The 19,465-nt window shown below is 57.2% G+C and overlaps 1 protein-coding gene across 2 annotated transcripts; it reads right to left on the reverse strand.

Moving 5' to 3' along the window:
• Positions 1–307: 307 nt before the first annotated feature.
• ADORA2A (adenosine A2a receptor) lies at positions 308–19,236 on the reverse strand. Of its 2 annotated transcripts, none has more exons than XM_061170048.1 (3): positions 19,137–19,236; positions 9,530–10,099; positions 308–2,022 (listed from the first exon to the last, which is right to left on the reverse strand). In XM_061170048.1, exons 2-3 carry the CDS (start codon positions 9,859–9,861, stop codon positions 1,119–1,121), a joined length of 1,236 nt encoding a protein of 411 aa, XP_061026031.1. In that variant the 5' UTR covers positions 9,862–10,099; positions 19,137–19,236; the 3' UTR covers positions 308–1,118. The 2 variants fall into 2 exon arrangements, with proteins under 2 accessions (XP_061026031.1, XP_061026032.1); XM_061170049.1 differs by lacking the exon at positions 19,137–19,236 and adding an exon at positions 18,597–18,781.
• Between the last annotated feature and the right edge of the window lie 229 nt (positions 19,237–19,465).

A 19,465-nucleotide genomic window follows, 5' to 3' on the forward strand; every position in this document is an offset into this window, starting at 1 on the left:
AGGGAATGCCTAGGGCTGGATGGGTCTGTGGCTTCTGGAGGGAGAGCAGCTAGAGAAAGGGCCCCCTCCTTTCACACCCTCTTCTCACAGGAACGCAGGTTTGGGGCTGCACATGGGCATTTGGATTTTGGTGCATCCAGGCAGCCTCTTCCCTAGGAAGATGGGAGCCTGGGAGCCCCACCACGGCCCCAGGCAGGCAGGCTGTCTGCACATATGCGCACACACCTCTCACACCTGCAACACATACCCATGTGTGTGTGCCAGGCCTGGCTGTGGAGTAGGGAAAGGAACTCAGACACCATTCTCATTGGACAAGCTTAAAACACAACGTGGCTCATTTTTATTGTATCTCAGAAAAAAAAAAACATTCCCTTCAGAAGGAAAGGCAGTTAGATAGGGCCTCTACCTGGGCAGCTCTGAGCTCCCCAGGCTCAACCATGTTGGCCAGCCCCGACATCCTCCCCTGCGCCCACGCTCTGGCACGGCTCCATTACAACTCGCCGTCCTCGAAGGAGACGTGCATGGCAGCTCATGGCAGCGGGAGAGGGCTGCCTGGGTCTCCCTGGGCCAACTCCTGGTGCCAGGTTAGCAGCAGGGCTGAAACAGAGCCAGCAACCAGGGAGGGAAGATAAAAAGGGTTTCCTCACGCTTACATTTTCTCCTGGAAAAAATAGTCAAACGCCACCTCTGAGCACAATAGCTCCTGAATCCTTGGAAAGTCTGGGGAGGATGGTGTGTGTGTGGCAGGGGACCTTTTGGAACCACTCCCCAGCCTCAGGCCAGCCACCCTGCTCTGCCACAGCTGCTCTGCGGAGACAAGGTGGCATTTCTAGGTGCTTCTGGAGTTGGGGACCAGCCCTGGCCAGCCAAGATGCTCTCGTGCTGGGGCTCCGGCCTGATGCAGGGCCTCCCAGCATGAAACGTCTGCTTCCTCGGACTCCAAACCCTTCCTTCTGGGCCTCATGCTGCTCCAGCTGGGGCTCCCTCCTCAGTCCAAAGTGGGAACCGGCCATGAGAAGGGTCTCCGGCACATGCACTCTTCTCTCAACGTGACTGGTTCCACCAACCAGGAAGAGAAAGATTTCCTTCCCTTAGGAAGGGGCAGACTCAGTGGATCATCAGGACACTCCTGCTCCATCCTGGGCTTGGGGACCCTCGAGGCCCAGGGACTCTGGGCGCTCTCTCTTGAGCTCCTGTCTGAGGAGCTCCACGTCTGGGAGACCCGTGTCCCTGTGGGACTCACGGGCACTCCCTCCACTCACCAGCCCCAGGGTGTAGCCATTGGGTCGCCGCTCAGGCTGGGGGGCACTGCCATTGGCCCACACCCCGGGAGGGTGGCCATTGAGGCGGAGGCTGATCTGCTCCGCGTCGCTGCTGTGAGCTGCCAGGGCCCGGGCACTGGTGCCACCTGCTTTGAAGGGCTCCCGCTGCCTCAGGATGTGGCTGCGAATGATCTTGCGGAAGGTCTGGCGGAACTCGCGGATGCGGTAGGCATAGATGAAGGGATTCACCACGGAATTGGTGTGGGAGAGGATGATGGTCAGGTACATGAGCCAGGGTGGGGCGTGGCTGCACTTGGGACAGAAGAAGGTGAAGCAGTTGATGATATGCAAGGGCAGCCAGCAGAGGGCGAAGAGTCCCACAATGATGGCCAGCGACTTGGCAGCGTGGACCTCCTTCTGCAGCGTGGACCGAGCTCGCTCCCCCGGCAGAGGCTGGCTCTCCATCTGCTTCAACTGTCGCCGGGCCGCCAGGAAGATCCGCAAGTAGACGCCCAGCATGAGCAGCAGGGGCACCAGGACACAAGCAAAGAAGTTGTAGTACACCATGTAGTTCATGGGGACCACGTCCTCAAAGAGACAGGCCACCTGGCCCACCCTGCAGCCCTGCGAGTGGTTTCTGCCCTCCTGCTGACTGCAGTTGTTCCAGCCTAGCATGGGAGTCAGGCCGATGGCAAACGATAGCACCCAGCAGACTGCAATGATGCCCTTGGCCCTCGTGCCTGTCACCAAGCCATTGTACCTGGGGAGAGGAGACCAGCGTCAGAGGCCTGGGAAACCAGGGCTAGGAAGGTCCAAGAGTCAGAAACCCAGAGCAGCAACCTGTACCCTCATCCACTGGCTGTGAGGTCTTGGACCAGTCACTTCCTGCCTCCTAGCCTCAGTATCCTCTTCTGTTCAGGGGAGGGCCAAGCCTGGCCTTTTCTCACAGGAGGTAACAGGAGAGCAGGCACCCTGGAAAGGGAGACCACTGCACAGACGTCCAGATGATTTTTGAATAGTATTACGAGTAGTCCTGGGACTTAATTAGTTTGGTTTGAATGAATTAATAAGTGATTTTGGGGGCGAGGAGGGGAGAAGTTATAACCTCCATGTTGATCTCAGTCGATGCTACAGTGGGTGTCCCTTTATTTAGAGTGGGAACGGGTCAGGAGGGTACTCGCTGGCTGGGGACCGAACCAGCCAGATCAAACCTGTAGGTGGTTCACATCTCTTGTGCTTATGCTCTTCCTTCCCCACTTGACTTAGGGTCTCCAGAAGCCCCCAAGGAGAGGTGGCACAGGTGGGAAAAGGAGGGGTGGAGGTCCCGGGCCAAATGAGATACCGCCTCTCCCTTCCAAATTCACCCACAGCCCTCTGGAGAGAGATGAGATCAGTATGTCTTAACATTTATATAAGCCTTAACATTCAAGAGGAAAGAGTTGCATGAGATTCTAAGGTCCAGAGAGGAGAAGTAGTCTGCCCCAAATCACTCAGTACTCTAGAGCACCAGACTCAGTTCCAGACTCGGGGAGTGGCCTGATCTGCTGGCTCAGAAGCTGACCTCAGGCCAACAAAAAAGGGTGGTATAGATTTTATTAAAAGAAAGGGCAATCAAAAAATCATCTCCCTGACTGAGGAAGGTGACCTCAGTAATCTCTGAGGGATGACTTTGTGTTTAACAGTTTTGATTCCGGCAACACCAGACTGCCCTCCTTTGTACCTAGTAAACCCTACTCATCCTTTCTAAGTTCAGGTTAGACAGATTCTCAGAGAAGTTTCCTACCCAAGCTCAACTAATCCCTACCCAATCTGGGCTCCCAAGGCTGGGGGCCCCTTGGGTCCCTACATCCATCTATGCATTACCATCACTGAGACAGGACATAGTAGGTGTCAAGGAAAAACATGCTTAATTCCGGAGTTGGAAGTAGCCATAGAAACTAGTCCATGGGGTAGCAAACACAGGGGCCTAGAGGTCACAAACGTGTGAGGCAGGCAGGCTGGTGGGTATTTACCCTGTGTGCAGGAGGCAGCTGATACCACTCAGCCACCCCCCTCCCCCCTCCCCCCTCCCCCCGCACCATGCAAACTTGCCCAGTGCTGCCAGATCTCAGGAAGGTCTGGGAGCTGATTTTTCTGGGTAAAATCTCCCATTGTTTAAATTTTGTCAACTAATTCAAATTAAGGGAAAAAAAAACACGGTGGCCTCTGACCTCTTATCTATTCCAACCCTCTCATTTTATAGGTAGAGAAACTGAGGCCCAAGGAGAGGAATGGACTTGCCTGGACGTTCCAGGAATCCAGAGGCAACTCGGGCCAAGGTAACTTCCTCATTTCTGAACCCAAACAGTAACCTAGCAGGACAGTTCTCCCGAGCTCTGCAGCCCCATTCACTGGGGGCTTGGGTGCCTGCAGCAGGAAGAGGATCATGGACTTGCCCATTTCTGCCAAGCCACAGAGAGCCTACACTGCCCTATTTCCTGTTCTGGAGCTTCAAACGTGAGGTCACAGGTTTTTGTTCCCCATTTATTACTTATATAGCACTTGCTCTGTGCCAGGCACTGTTTTTAGTACTCTACAAATAGTAATTTATATGACCTGATTGAATAGGAGGCTATTTTAATTTTTAAAATATTTATTTATTTATTTATTTGGCTGCACTGGGTCTTAGTTGCGGCATGTGGCATCTTCATTGTGGCATGCGGGCTCTTAGTTGCGGCATGTGGGATCTAGTTTCCTGACCAGGGATCGAACCTGGGCCCCCTGCATTGTGAGCTCGGAGTCTTAACCGCTGGACACCAGGGAAGTCCCAGGAGGCTATTTTAACGTTGATATTTTTCTGAAGAAAAGCATATTCCCTCTCTAGGTTCTAGCGATGGTGCATTCTTGTTTAGCCATGTTGTCACTCTGCCTCTCTGAGCCTCAGTTTCCCTATCTGTAAAATGGGACTAAGAATCTGGGGCTTGTGAGCACTGTCCCATGAGGGCAGATTGTAGAAATGTTGGGTGAAAATTATAGGGAGATGGATTGTGGCTCAGGGTAAATGAGCTATTCACAGGAGAAATGGACTGCCTCAGGCAGTGGTGAAGCTCCTGTCATTTGAGGCAGTCAAGCAGAAGCAAGCAGTAATAGGGATGGTGTAGAAGATCCTGGAGGCCACCTGCTTTGGGGATTTTCAAATTGTTCTCCAGCAGCAACCCTTCTCACCTGCATTCCCAGGCAATCACAGAATTGGAGCTGCTGAGGAAGAGAGGAGGCTTAATAATATTCACTGAACGAATGAACTGTGGGGGAAGCCAGGGCCCAGCCTGAAGGCTTCTGGGGACACGGTTTGAAAATCCCTGTTTTGTCCACTTGTCTACATTTAGATGAGGAAACCCAGGAGAGGAAGTCTGCCACTGCATTCTGAAAAGAAAGCCCCTCCTGGGGACAGAAACAGAAACACAAACACATTGATAGCACTTGTCTGTGTGTGCAAAGGATGTCTGGAAGGATTCCCAACACTGCCTTCCAGGAAGGGAGCTGAGGTGGGCCAAGGGGGACAATTCTTTACCGTGTATGCTTTTGCTCTTTTTTGATGTTGTAATACATGCAGGTGTTATTTATTTTAGAAAGATACCAAATAGATTAATTTTGTTATTCGAAAGAAAGCCTCTTAGGCTGAGAGCCCTGGACCCAGGCTCCCAGGGGACTGGATCAACATTAGGCCCCAGATGGAACCATGGCCAAGCCACAGCCTGGCCCAGCAGCATCTCCCATCCCCTGAGCTGTGTCTGTGACTAAGGCAGTCACATCTTGCCCTCCTGGGCCTCAGACATAGACTGCCTGCCTGGTGGAGGGGGTGCCAAGGCCATCCAGGGTCACGCTCTGCTGTTCTGGGGAGCCCAGAAGTGTCATAGGAAGCCGGTGCCAGAACCACAGCCCCCGCGTTTAGAGGTGCTTCTGCATCCCTGTGTCCTCCAGCTCACAAGCTGCCCCTTCCTGGGGGCTCCCCATTACTCACATTGGGGGCTTACCCTATGATCCAATAGCACCCCCCACAATTCAGGTCAGGGCTTCCCGTGCATTTGCCCTTCAGTCAGGAGAAGGCAGAGCTTTCCTGAGTTGTCCAAAGGAGCCAGTGACCAAGAACTGAAGAGCCACTGACCTACAGCTAAAACCCAAATTCCCTCCCAGGCATGGGCAGGCCTGAGCCAGCCTCACAGCCTCCCTGTAGGCCTGTTCTCCTCTCTGTCACCTCTCCCTGGCCCAGAGCCCACATGCTTATTCTTTCCCTGTGGCCTTTGTCCAGGCTTGGCCCCCTTCTGTTACCCCTTCCCCCACACACGCCAATGCCCATTCCAACGCATCCCCAGCAACCCATGGCGTCATCTCCTGCAGGGAGTCCTCTCTCCCAATCCTGCCCCCTTAGAAGCCAGGGTACTCAGGTTTTGTTCCCTGGGACAATTCACCACACAGGACTCTGCTGCCCCATAAGAAGGTCTGTTTCCCAAAGGGGGAGAGCAGTCAGAAGGGGCTAAAGTGAGAGATGGGAGACAAGGGGTGTGGAATTCCCCTGGGAAAAGAAAGCCTTTGTCTGTCACCCTGGGAATTCTATCCTCTGGGGACACGGAGAGCTCCCATCCCTGCCTCTGTCCAGGCCCTGCCCTAGCCCAGTAGGGTCTGTGCACTTGGGAAGGAGCACATAAGATTTTTCTGAAACTGAATTCTTTTTTAAAAAAAGAAAAAGAAATTAATGGTGAATGGTGCAGGCCTGGAGCTAGGCATCCAGAGCATCGGTCAGAGGCTAGACTTCAGGGTAGCCAAATGGACTTACTGAGTGGATCAGGAAACAGCACACAGGAGAGACTGGATTCCAGCTGGAAGGGGACAGAGGAAGGGGGGCAGGAATGGGCACCCTGAGCCAGGCAGCAGTCCCAGAGCTGCCCCGGGTTACCATCTGCCTCCATCTAGTCCCCACTGATGCCCAGCTTGCTCTCAGGAGCCCCACACGGACAACTTTACGTACCTCGTTTTCCCAGCCCTCGCCAGCCCAGTACCCTTGAGGAAGAGGAAAGTGGAGGGACCCAAGGGGACCTGGAGCAGCGTGAAGGGCCCTGGAGTCCCCGCGTCAGGAGACACTTTTCCTTCTCTGGCTCTGGCCTCCCCACGAGTAACAGGAGGGTCATAACATCCGCCTGGCCACAATGCCGGCCGAGAAGATCAAAGGAGACGCTGAGCCAACATCCTCTGGCAACTGTGGCGCTCTCTGCCCCAAGGGGGTTGAGCATCCTCACCACCGTCATCCCATTGGCTCCCTGACCCAAGACAGCCAGGCTGACCCTTCCAAGCCCTATCATCAAGTGGAGCTCAAATGGCCAAGGTCTGGGTGGAACTAGGTCCTGCTCTGGAAGATTGTGGGAGTCAGGCAGGCAGATGGGGTTGCGGGGGGGGCCAGGTCCATGGCTCTGAACCTCCAGCAGCTTCAGAAAGACCTGAATCTCCATCCACCCCACCCTGCCATCCTTCCTCAGGGACCCATCACTCCAGTCCACTCACTGGGTCCTCAGAACACCTTTGTGAGCTCAGAGGGATAGAAACCTGGCCCCTTTTATAGATGAAAAATGGGCCCAGAGAGAGGCAACTGACTTTCCACAGTCACACAGCATGTCCCATCCTCTTGCATGAGGGAGGATGGGACTTTTGACTCTTGAAAAACATGAAAGAATGCTCAACATCATTAATCAATCATTAGAGAAATGCAAATCAAAACTACAATGAGATATCATCTCACACCGGTCAGAATGGCCATCATCAAAAAATCTAGAAACAATAAATGCTGGAGAGGGTGTGGAGAAAAGGGAACCCTCTTGCACTGTTGGTGGGAATGTAAATTGATACAGCCACTATGGAGAACAGTATGGAGGTTCCTTAAAAAACTAAAAATAGAACTACCATATGACCCAGCAATCCCACTACTGGGTATATACCCTGAGAAAACCATAATTCAAAAAGAGTCATGTACCAAAATGTTCATTGCAGCTCTATTTACAATAGCCAAGACATGGAAGCAACCTAAGTGTCCATCATCGGATGAATGGATAAAGAAGATGTGGCACATATATACAATGGAATATTACTCAGCCATAAAAAGAAACGAAATTGAGTTATTTGTAGTGAGGTGGATGGAGTTAGAGTCTGTCATACAGAGTGAAGTAAGTCAGAAAGAGAAAAACAAATACAGTATGCTAACACATATATATGGAATCTAAGGAAAAAAAAAAAAGGTCATGAAGAACCTAGTGGCAAGACGGGAATAAAGACACAGACCTACTAGAGAATGGACTTGAGGATATGGGGAGGGGGAAGGGTAAGATGTGACAAAGTGAGAGAGTGGCATGGACATATATACACTACCAAACGTAAAATAGATAGCTAGGGGGAAGCAACTGCATAGCACAGGGAGATCAGCTCTGTGCTTTGTGACCACCTAGAGGGGTAGGATAGGGAGGGTGGGAGGGAGGGAGATGCAAGAGGGAAGAGATATGGGAACATATGTATATGTATAACTGATTCACTTTGTTATAAAGCAGAAACTAACACACCATTGTAAAGCAATTATACTCCAATAAAGATGTTAAAAAAATAAATCAATCAATAAATCTATCTTGAAACAAAATAAAAAAAAAAAAGAAAAACAGAGATAAGAAAAAGAAGCCAAGGCCCTTTTGATTGAGACCAGCAGCCCTGATCGCTCCCTTGAATCCACTGCTCCTTGAATCAGGGAAGAAAGTGAGAACGACACCTCTGCTCCCCACTGAACATTCTGCCAGGGCCGGCCCGGCCCGGCCCAGCCCACACTGGCCTGGCCCCGAAGTGGACACCAATCAGCCAGCCTGGGAGCCCTTAGGCCTCTGTGTCCTGGACGAGCCTGGACTCTGGCTCTGCCCGTTTAGGCTAGTCCTCTATTAGGACCAGCCAGAGTCCCCTTTTCTTTTGACAAGGGTCCTAGGCTGTCCCGAGACAAAGTATTCCAGGAGGGCCACACGGGGCCCAGGCTCCTTCCTTCATTTGAGCAGCATGATGAGAGTGTCTGCTTTTCCCTTAGAGCCCAGGTGGCCCAGGTTCTGGGAGACTGGGGCCACCCTATGACCAGCTCCCAAAAGACTGAAGTCACCGAGGGTGGCAGTCATGTTTCTTCCCAGGCCCAGTCCTGACTGTGCTACCAACTCATTGTGTAGCCCTGGGGGCTGACTCCCTTCTCTGAGCCTCATTTTTCCATCCATAAGATGAGAGAAAATGACCTCTAAGGGTGCCCCTGGGTTTGACACTCTATATTTCCATTTGCTCATTGAGCCTGTTCCCTGTCCTGGCTGGGGCACCCTCAGCCCAGCGTGGGGCTGGTGGGACTACTCTGGTTCAGAGAATTCGCCACTGGATGGGGGCACACCATCCTCTGAGACCTCCCTCAGGGCCTGCAGCTATCTAGGCAGTGGAACCCAGCTCCAGGGTGGAGGGGCGAGGAGGTAGGGCAGAAGGCCCCCAGGCGGGGAGGGACACACTTTCTAGCCCTGTCCATGGGTCGGTGGTGGTAGGTGGAGGCTGCGTTTAAGTGAACTCAGCCTCAGGGAATGTCTTCGTTTACACAATACATGGCTGAAGTCATTTCACAAAAGTTTCACCATAAAAACCCCCATCCACCAGCCAGCCCCCGTCCCCCATGAACACTTGGTGACTGAGCAGCACAGAATTTGCATAAAGGTCCAAGTGACTCACGAAGGCATTTGACCAAGTCACTTCCCCTCTCTGGGTCATTTTCCTAATGTGCAAGCTGCAGGCTGGCTTGGAGGAGCTGGAGGAAGGCAGGCGGGTGGGTGGGCGGGCTTCTAGCTCTCAGGTTCTGTGGTTTCCCGTGGTGCCCACCCTGCCCCAGTGTCATGCTGTGTGAAGAACGGCCCAGATGCGCCCACCCAGGCCTGGGCTGCACACATCTGCCAACAGCCAAAACACGGCAGCCTCACCCATGTAGCCCAGGGGAGCCTGGGAAGGACCAGCCTGCCCTGTGCCCACAGGGACAGCTGGTGTGGCACAAGTGCTGGCCATGTGCCAAGCCCTGGGCAGCCCCAGACTGAGCCCCATGGCCCTGTCCTCAGCTCAACACACTGACACCAGACCAAATCCTAACCCCAAGTTCACCCTGATCCTGGCACAGACCAGACCCTGGCACAGGGAGCCTTTTCACAGATGTGGCCCCCAGCATGAGGTGTACCAGGGAAGAGAACGTGGCTCACCGGAGTGGGATGCGGATGGCGATGTAACGGTCAATGGCGATGGCCAGGAGGCTGAAGATGGAGCTCTGCGTGAGGACTAGAACGAAGCAGGCGAAGAAGAGGCAGCTGTGGCAGGCGGCACAGAACCCCGTGCTGATGGTTATGGCGAAAGGGATGGCAAGGACCCCCACGGCGATGTCGGCCGCCGCCAGGGATACCACAAAGTAGTTGGTGACGTTCTGCAGATTGCTGTTCAGCCACACAGCCCAGCACACCAGCACGTTGCCCAGGATGGCCAGCACGGCAATGGCCAGCTCCACCATGATGTACACCGAGGAGCCCATGTTGGGCATAGCTGCAGATGGGCAGGGTCAGCAAGGACGCAGGCTGGGCCAGGTCACGGTCCATAGCTGCAGCACAGCTGGCCTGCCCAGGCCCTGAGCCCCTTCACAGGAGCCAGGAGCGTCCCTGCCGTTGGGGGGGCCTCCCCAAGGGCTTTTCACAGCCAACTCCGAGTCTTCAGAAACCAGGCCCTCTCCAGGGGCTCTGGCGGCATCTTGGCTCAGCTTAGCTTCAGAGTTCCTGAGGCACCTGCCAAGGGAGAAGCCGCGTGAGGAGGTGGACCACTGGCAGGGGCACAGCTGAAGATTCCCAGGGGCAGCCCTCAGCCCCGGCTCCCCAACGCCCTCCCCACAGGCCAGGCATCAGCTTGAGGACGACCTACCGTGCCTTGCCTCTGCCACCTGACACAGAGGGCCAGGGATCAACCCCAGTCTGTTTTTCTTCCAGAGGAGCCGAGAACTTTCAGAGTTGAGTCACTTGTGGCCCCCAGGCTCAGCTTCTCAAGCCTTCTGTGGCAGCTCTGCCAGTTTCCTGGGTCCCTGAGCTCACCACTACCCCACGACCCTCCCTCCCAGAAAGGCCTCCTTAACCCCTGGATCTCCCAGGGCCACCCACCGTCTCTCTCAGCCAGCTTCAGTCTGCTCCATCCCCCCCGAGAGCACTCCCTGGGGACTACCAGCACCCACCTATGCTGCCCGCATAAGGAACAGGCCCAGAGACCCCAGAGCTCTGATCTGGGAGGATCTGATGGCCCTCTGGTCCTGTCTCCCACTGCTGCAGGTAAGCCCTCTTGCCCTCACTGGTGGTGCTGCACAGGGTGTTGGAGCAGGCACAAAGGGAGCCCGCCCCTCAGCAGCCCCCGCCAGCTGACTGCACATCTGGGAGGGGCGGCCGCCTTGCTTCCCCCCTCACTCCCTCCTCCCGCACCTGCTCCCCAGCCTGCTTCCCTGCCTGGCTGGTGCGCTCAGCCAGGCTTGCCTGGGGACTGTGGGCAACAATGTTTTTCCTTTCTGGGCCTCAGTTTCCCCACTGATACAGTGGGGAGGTTGGACCCCAATAGCCTCTGGGGGCCATTTCAGCTCTCACCCATGATTCTATGAGAAGGGAGTGAACACATTTGAAAGGGCTCCCCCAGTCAAAATGTCATAGAAATGTAAAGAATTAGTGACACCCAGTAGAAGCAGAAGTCTTAGTCTCTCCAGCCCAAACCCCCAGGGATCCCCCTTGAGCTTGTGAAACAGTCTCCATCGCCCCTGCCAGTCCAGGGGCCTCTCCCCATCACCTCTACCTCCCCCTTGTCACACTCACTTGTGCTGCCCAGCAGTGTCCTCCATGCCAAATCCACCCCCTCCTCCAGTCCTGGGCTCTCATGGGGTCCAGGTGCACATGGATAGTGGCTGCCGCCTGCCCGGGAACAAGAAGCCTGAAGCTGCCTTTCAGGCTCATGTGTGGGCTCGGGGCTGCATCCCCCCTCTCTCTTCCAGGATACAAGGGATCAAGAGGACTGGCAACCTTGGGAGAAGTTTGCTTATTGTCCCTGCCTGTATTCCAAGGGCCAGGCTCCCCCTACCCTGTCCAGGAGGTGATGTAGAGCTGCAATAGATGACCCCAAGTTTCCTTCTAACTCCGATCTGCCTCAGGTGGCAGGAGCTGGGTGGGCACGGAGAGGTACACCAGAGAGGCGTCCCCCATGCCCACTGGGAGGCTTGGAGGGGAGTGCCCAGCCCCAGGAAGCAGGAGAGAGAAGAGGAGGCCGAGCTCCTGAGAACCCAAGGGGTTCCTACAGCCCACGGCTTCTCCCAGGCCTGGCAGGAGCCTGCCTCCAAGGGGCCACGGACAAGTCCCACTGAGCCCCTGCTGTGCACAGGGCACTTGCCAGCCAGCTGCTTACAAAGCATGTCACTGGTGGAGGTGGGGCAGACCAAGTCTCCTGGTGCCATCTCTGGCCACACAGTGTCCCTTGGTGCTCCCGGCCTGCAGCCCAGAGCAGCATTCACCAGGGGCACCCTGACTGCAGAGGCTATGTGTCCAGGGTCTCGTCCTCGTTCTGCAGGAGTGAAGAGACAGCCCCAGAGCTGCCTCCCATCTGGGGGCCTCCCAGGTTCAGCACCACCAGCAGCGGGCCACTGTCCAGTCAGGCCCAGTGAGCCCCGGGGACCCTGCCTCCTACCACCAGTGAACCACCCACCCACCTTCCTGGCCTCCTGACAACCCCCTGCCATCCTTCTTACCCTGGCCTCAGCCTCTCCTGGGGAATCTGCACTGACAGAGACTCAGCCTCTGCCAGTCCAACCAGCCCAGGCTAGAAACCTGACTTGGCCCTAGGCCATCATCCAGATTCAGAGGGTCCTGCCCAGGGTCAGATAAGGTGGGGCCACCAATGATCCACCTGACCCAGATAAGTACCACGTTTTTGTGGAGCTGAACGTGGACTGTCTGGCCCCACTGCCCGGAGCCCTACTGATGGGGTCACATCATTAGCATCTGCCCTGGATCTGGATGTTGGGCTGACTCCATGTGAGCTGGGATGCCCAGCATGGAAGGGCCTTTGGGGACCCTAACCCAAGCCCTCTGTTTGGTGAGGTTCTCCTGGCAGACTCGGGACCCCTAAATCCTCGGGGTTTCCCCATCACCTTCTGTACTGTGGGCTCTCAGGCCTCACAGCACCTGGTACCAGCACCCTTCCTGACTAAGCTGAAGGCACCTTCCTACTGTCCAGCAGGCCTGGGGTGCCTTCCCAGTCTCACTGGATACAACAGACCCTCCAGCCCAGGTCAGCCCTGCAAGGAGCCAGACACACCCCTGCCAGCTGGGTCTGGAAGGCTGCCTCCCTGCCCACTGGGCTCCCCATCTGCCTTCTACAGCTTTCCTGCAGGCCCTCCAGCAGCTGCCAGCACATCCCGGGTTGAAGCTTGCCTGGCCACACAGGCAACCTGGTTATCTGCCAGACTAGAATCTCCCAGCCCCAAGCAGAGCACATCAGTGGAGCCCAAGGCACCGCGGGGTGGGCAGGGCAGGGAGGTAGCTGGGAGGAGTTTGGAGCTTCCCAGCTGTCAGACCGCAAGTCAGCCCAGGGTTGGGGGCGCCCTAACTTGGGGCCTTTGCCAGAGTTTTGTAGTAAAATGCTTCCATGGTGGCCTGTTTCAAGCTACGAATGAGTCACTGACAGGAACTGGGAATCAACGTACACAGTCAGCTGGGGAAAACCAGGCTCCAGCCACCACTGAGCCACCAAGCCCTGTGCTCCCCAGGGCCCACCTGCCTGGACTCCACTCCAGATGCTCTACAATAGTTTGTGCGGCCTGCTTGGGAGCTCAGGAAATGAGGGTGCAGAGGCCTGTGGGTCATCTGTGTTCTCACTGGCCGGCCCCATGAACTTCACTCTACAGATGAAGAAGCTAAGGCCCAAAGAGGCTAATGCCCTCCCAGTCTTACCATGAGCATAAAAGGGTGGAACAGGGCTGGGAGAATGCCCATGAAAAACAGCAGCAGGAAGATTTCCTAGGGCCTCCAGGCCCCTCTCTGCTTTCCTCCCTTCAGAGGCCTCCTAGAGCGAGAGTGACAGGAAGGTTGGAGGCCCAGGGGGAGGGGGCTGGGGGCGGGGCCACGATCTGGCAATTTCCTATCCCTCTCTGTTGGCTCTAATTAATCCTTGAGTCATCTGTTGCTAGCCAAGAGGGGAAATGAAATATTAATAATGGAATATTTCCTTGTGATTGTCCCTTGTTGGGGACAGGGCAGAGGGCAGAAGCCATCCCATACAGATAAGAGTTACATGCTGGGGAAGGTGCAAGATAAGCCTCGAAAGGACAACCTCACAGGATTCCCCAGCAGTTAGACTCAAAACTGCCGCTTCTTCCCGCCTTCCTCCTTACCCTCACCAGCCTGGCCACTTTAATTAAAACTTCATTTAATCAAAACCCACACATTTCCTGGCCCCTTGTACATCAGACTAGCAAGGCTTTCTGTACGCATGCCCACGTGGTGGCTGTACCCCCCAGAGCCTGCTGGATAGAAGTGCCCGCCAACTTCCAGGCAGGACCCTGCACACCTGCTCCTGAGTGCAGCTAAGGGCAATGTACCAAGGCCAGCCTAGCACCTTGGGCCTGTTGCAGCCACAATGGGCCTGTTCCTGGGCTCCAGAATCCCAGCCTGAGAATCCTCTACTACTTTCTCACAGCAGATGTTTCCAAGTACCTACTCTGTGCCCGGCAGCATCCCAGCTGCTAGAGCACAGGGAGCTTTGTGCCACCTGCTGCTGAGCCTGACCCCAACAGGCCCTGAGCCCACAGTGGGGGGCCTTAAGGCAGAGTTGTCCCAGGAGACTGTCCTGAGAGCTGGCTACTACCCAGGTGTGTGGGTCACTCCCCACTTCCAAGACCTCAGCTCCCACTAAGATGAGCCTGCAAACCACAATTTCAAAGCACAGGAGGAAAATTAAGGGCAAGAAAGATAAGCAACAGCAGCCAAAATATGGAGATTAATTCATTCCAGAAGAGATGAAGGTAATATAGTAATCTAATAATGATTTTCAAAGACATTTAGGATCTTCAAAGAGATAAAGGAGTAGTATCCATAAACAAGAATGAGAATTATTGGCAGAATCAAAACAAGAATAGGCAAATATGAACAAGAAATAATATAAAAATCCTGGAAATGAAAAACAGAGGGATTGAGGTGAACACAATTGATGTGTCGTCATGTGCATACAGTTTGAGGAGACAGTTGGGGATCTGAAGACCGCACTGTGGAATTCTCACCCAAACCTCAGAGCAGGTAGTTGAAAGAAATGGAAGGTAGATTGAGCAGCAGCACCTCAATGGGAAGGGAACTCAGTGGGAGAGTGGAGAGGTCAACAAGCAAAGGAGAAATAGCTGGACAGGCAGCTCAGCTCTGCTCCAACCACAAGCCCTCCAGTGGCCTTTGGAGTGGCCCAGGCCTGGGCACGAGCCTCCCAAACCCCAGGACCCTGGGACTGGCCAGGCCCCTCTCCGAACCCATCAATGAGATCAGGGCCGTCTCCAGTGTTGCCTGGAGGTGAGCATCCACTGTGTCATGGCACCTCTTCCCTCCCTCTCTCCCTCCCTGCAGGGTTGCTAGCAGCTCCAACTTCAGGAACCTTGTGAGGGCTGGGCCCCAGGTACCCTGGCAGGCACCAGTGGTGTCCCTTCCCCCACGGCCCCTGGGGTGTGCAGCTGCTGCTTTCAGAGCCTGGGGGCAGGATGTGGGCAGGACTGGGGCTGAGAGCCTGCTCCCTGCACTGAGCCCAGCCCCCAGAGCAGCCTCCACATCAGCAGCGCCTGGAGCCGCAGGGCCTCTTTCCCTGCTGGGGGCCCAGAATCCCCCTTCCACCCCCTCGTGTCCAGGTCAGATGCCAGAGAGGCCACAGGCCCTGCCTCTTCCCAGCCTGACGTGGCCACTCACCCCCACGGGCCGCCTCACCTGACTCCCCCCCTCCAAGGGGCCACTCCACACACAAAGTTCTGCGTGCCCACCCTGTGTTGCAAGGAACCCAGATGGGGTCCCACTCCTGCTCCATCCCATACTCCCTGAGACCCTGAACAAGAGGCTTCCCCTCTGCACTGTGGCCCCTCTGGTACAGCAGGCCACAGTGAGACAGCCTCCCCACCCACATGGCTCAGCACCCACACCTCTCTCAAGTGAATCTTCTACTGGCGGGACGACAGGCACTACCATGCCTGAAGAGGTCAAGATGGGGGGGGGGACTTTCTAAATGGCCCTGAGAACATAGACCCTAGTGGGCCCGGGGTGGGACCCTGACAGAAGGCTGGCCTGCTGAAGGGGCAGTGCCAGGTGCACAGCCTCAGGAGCTCCCAGAGGGTGGGTATGCTGAGGATGGGAGGCAGGCAGACCCACTTCTGGGGTCCCTGGGACGAAGATGTGATGATGCAGCCCTGGAGGCTGAAAGGAGAGAGCAAGAGGGTCAGCCAGACCAACTCCAGCACAGCCCTGCCACTGCTTCCTGGTCACTCAGTGGCCCCTGGTACCCTGCTCACGGTTTGCAGAGGCCACTGAGGGGCCAGAGGTGAATGCTCTGTGACAGATGGGCAGACACATACCAGCCCTGGGGGCCTCTGGGCAGAAACCACTACCCTGACAGCAGGGAGGCACCAGAGTGGCACTGACTGCCTCTCCATGGCGCACCAAGGCAGCCTTTCTTCTAGGTGACAGCTGGGCTGACGCAAGCATCAACAGAGGTGGGAACCACAGAAAGACCCTGCCCAGCAACTTCTGAAACAGGCTTGTCCTATGGAAGGGGTTGTGGGCCAGAGGAGTCTGGAAGGGCTCTCAGAGGAGGGGGCATTCATGCTGGATTTGAAGGGTCGGGGAAGAGAGGAAAGGAGATTCCAGGCAAAGGCAACAGTCTGTGCAAGGACCAGAGGCATGCCAGAGAAGGCCTGCGGGGGTCCTGGAAAGCTGAAGCATCCTGCCTTCCCTCCCCCATCTCCCCCCGCAACCCTGCTCCCCCAGCTAGAGTGAGGGCAGCTGAGCTTCCCCTCCATCCAGCCCCTCCAGTCCCCATCAGGAGTCAGGATCCCATGGCTTCCACACTCCAGGGCCCCCTTCCATGATTCTGGGGGCGAGGGCTGGGGGACCTCTGCCACTAAACTGCTCCTTCCCACCACCCAGAGCTCCCAGCCCTGTCCAGGAGGGGAGCAGTCTCTTGGGAGGGCTCCCTGCATCCCAGCTCTGAACTCCTGCCATTCCTCACTTCCCTTCCCCCATCTGGGCCCAGCACAGGCTTCCAGGGGCCCACCCTTAGCACCGCACTCCCACTGCTCCCTTCAACCTCCAGACCATGGGGCAAACCCTCCCTTCTGTGGCCGCCAACACTTCCCAGGCCCAGATCCTTCCCTAGGGGCCGGAGCTCATCCTTTTGTCAACTTAGCACCTGACACCAGTGATCTCCTTAGGGTCCCCTGACACGCTCACCAAAACTTCTTCTCAGCCCATCCTTCAAGCCCTTGCCTTCCCTCTGGCTGCACTCACCTTGGCTCTCATGTATACACATCTTTCAGCAGACAAGACTGACCCCCACAAGACACTTGGGGTGGCAGTTCCAGCTCACTCAGAGTCAGGTGGCTCAGGAATCAGGCAGGTTAAATGGGAGCAAGAGTTGCTGAGGGATTTCAGGTCACTGCTGAGGGCCACCAGGAGCTGTGGTCCTACACAGCAGACACTGCCCAGAGCCACCTAGAGGCCCTACATTTTGCAGGGTGTGATGCCAGGTGCTTGCTCCCAATCCAACTCCAGTCCACACGTCCCTCGGCCAACAGCGATCTCTTGTGGTGTCCCCCCCCCCAACCCCATAAGGCTAACAGCCTCCCTCCCAGGTTCCCCAGCTCAAGCACAGACCCCGATCTGTCCCCCACAACCAATGCCTGTCTCTCATTTACTCTCCACCACAACCCTGAACGTTAAGCATTGCTTGCACCATCATGCTTGTTTTACAGATGAGAAGGCAGGTTTGCTGGGGCAATGACTGGCCCAGGGCTGCTCAGCAAGTGAATCAAGACTAGAACCCAGGTTTGGGCATTAAAGTCTCTGGTCCGTTGGGTTGCCCCTGAAGCCAGCCATTGCCCTCTTAGGCTGTGGACTCCTGGGGGTAGGACCAGTGTGTGGTCAGAGACCTGCACTTCCCAGGCCAGTGTGAGGAAGGCAACACACAAGTCCACCAAAACCCACCTGGCCCAAAGCTTGTCTCCTGCCAGCCATGTCTGGGCTGCCCTCAGCCTCCCTGAGGCGATGAACAGAGAAGCCAGCTTAGCCCAGAATCTGGTCTGCACTGAGGGGATAGGGAGGGAGGGGCAGTGGCTCAAGAGACACCAGGACCTGGGAGAGCTAGGGAAACCCCAAAGGGCAAAGGTAGAGCAAGGAGGTGTGGACAAGCCTCAGCGAGGAGCTCCCGCCATGGACCAGAACCTGGGAGGGGGCCTGGCCCATAGGGCAGAGCCTTTCCAGCCCACCCAAGGCATCTAGGACCAGCCCCAGCAGGACTAAGGAGGCAGCCCCTGACGCCACACAGCCTCCCTGGCCCACTGTGCTCCCAAGAACTCTCCATCATGGACCCCAGGGCCAGGACACCCAGGGGCAGCCCTAGCGACACAGAGGTGACATGGAGTGTCTTCTGAGGGTGCAGAGGCCAAGGAGAGGGCAGCCTGAGCTCCAGGTGGGAACGGAGCACAGGCCCTGTGGGTGGAAGCGGGCCTAGGTGCCGCCTGAGATGGGGAGGGAGAACCGGCACAAGGGGCCGCCCTAGTCCTCCCCCAGGGGTCAGCTCCAGTCCAGAGAAAAGGGGGTGGGGACCCGCGGACCCGCCCTGGGGACCCGCCCTCCCGCCCCTCTCTTCTCTTTTCTCCCCTGCGGAGCCCTCGGCCTCCGCCTTCCTCCCATTGTACAGTCGGGGAAATTGAAGTCTCAAGCGCGGTGGCCGCGCCCGCAACGCAGACATCTCTGCTCCGCTGGCCCCGGCCCCTCCTTGATCCCCTGGGCATCCTGCGCCAAGTCCCTCGAGGGCCGCCACCATTCCCGCAATTCCTACGTCGGCTCAGGGCAGCCAGGCGGACGGCCAGGACAGTCCGAGGCGCGCCCCCAACCCCGGCCTCTCCTGGGCCCCCTAAGTCCGGTTCCCGCCACCACTGCCCACCGGACGCGCCCGCGCTCGGCCGGCGTTCGACTCCCCCTTTCTCGCCGCGCCCCAGGCGCTCGGACGCCGTCTGCTCACCCAGCCTCCCGGGAACACCTGGACGTTCGGCAGCTCCACCTGTGGAAGTTCTCGTCTGCGGGGTCCGGCCCGCCCTGCTCAGGCCGGCCTCTGCGCCTCGAGCCCAGCCAGGCCAGGGCGCGCCCCGAGGACTCACTGAGTACCCGGGCGGCCCGTGGCCCCGGACGCACCGGCGAAGTTCCCGCCCCTGACGCTGGGGCCGCGCTCTCTCGCCCCTTCCCCTCCCCGCTTACCCTGCGCACTTTCCGGTCCATTTCAGGGCGGCCCAGAGGGTCTGCGCACCGTCCCGCGACCGGGCTTAGGGCGACAGCCGCACCCGAGCCGCCCCTGCACCCGCTGTTCCCGCCGCCGCTGCGGGCAGGGCTCGGACCCCGGCCCACGAACTCTCTCTCAGGTCGGCGGGAAGAGACGGAGCGGCAGGGCACCTGAAGGAGGGGACCCGCGCCTCCCGCCCTCCAAGTCCTGCAGCCTCCGACGGCCCCACCCTGCCCGGCCGCCCGCCCGGGACCCTGGGGATCCCGGACGCGGGACCCCGCTGACCTGCTGCTAGCGCGCCGGCTCCCGCCGTCTCGGCGGCCGCTGGGTCTCCAGCTCCGGCCGCGCCGCCCGCGGGCGCCCCCTGCAGGGCGGCTTCCAGACCCGCGCGGTTCTCGCTCCACCCCGCCGCGTGGGGAAACCGAGGCCAGGTGGCCCCGCCAGGGCGGCCAGCCCACAAGTCCGGCTGATGCCCGCCTCCTGCTCCGGCGCGCCCTCTCAGCTCTCGCGTCCGTTCAGGCCACTTCCCTCCGGACCACACCCCCTCCCCTTCGATGATTCTCTCACCCCTGGGGCCCAGAGCCACACTCCCTCCCCTCCTCCAAGAAGCCCCA

The sequence above is a fragment of the Eubalaena glacialis genome, chromosome 15 (assembly GCF_028564815.1).
Source record: "Eubalaena glacialis isolate mEubGla1 chromosome 15, mEubGla1.1.hap2.+ XY, whole genome shotgun sequence".
Lineage (NCBI taxonomy): Eukaryota > Metazoa > Chordata > Mammalia > Artiodactyla > Balaenidae > Eubalaena > Eubalaena glacialis.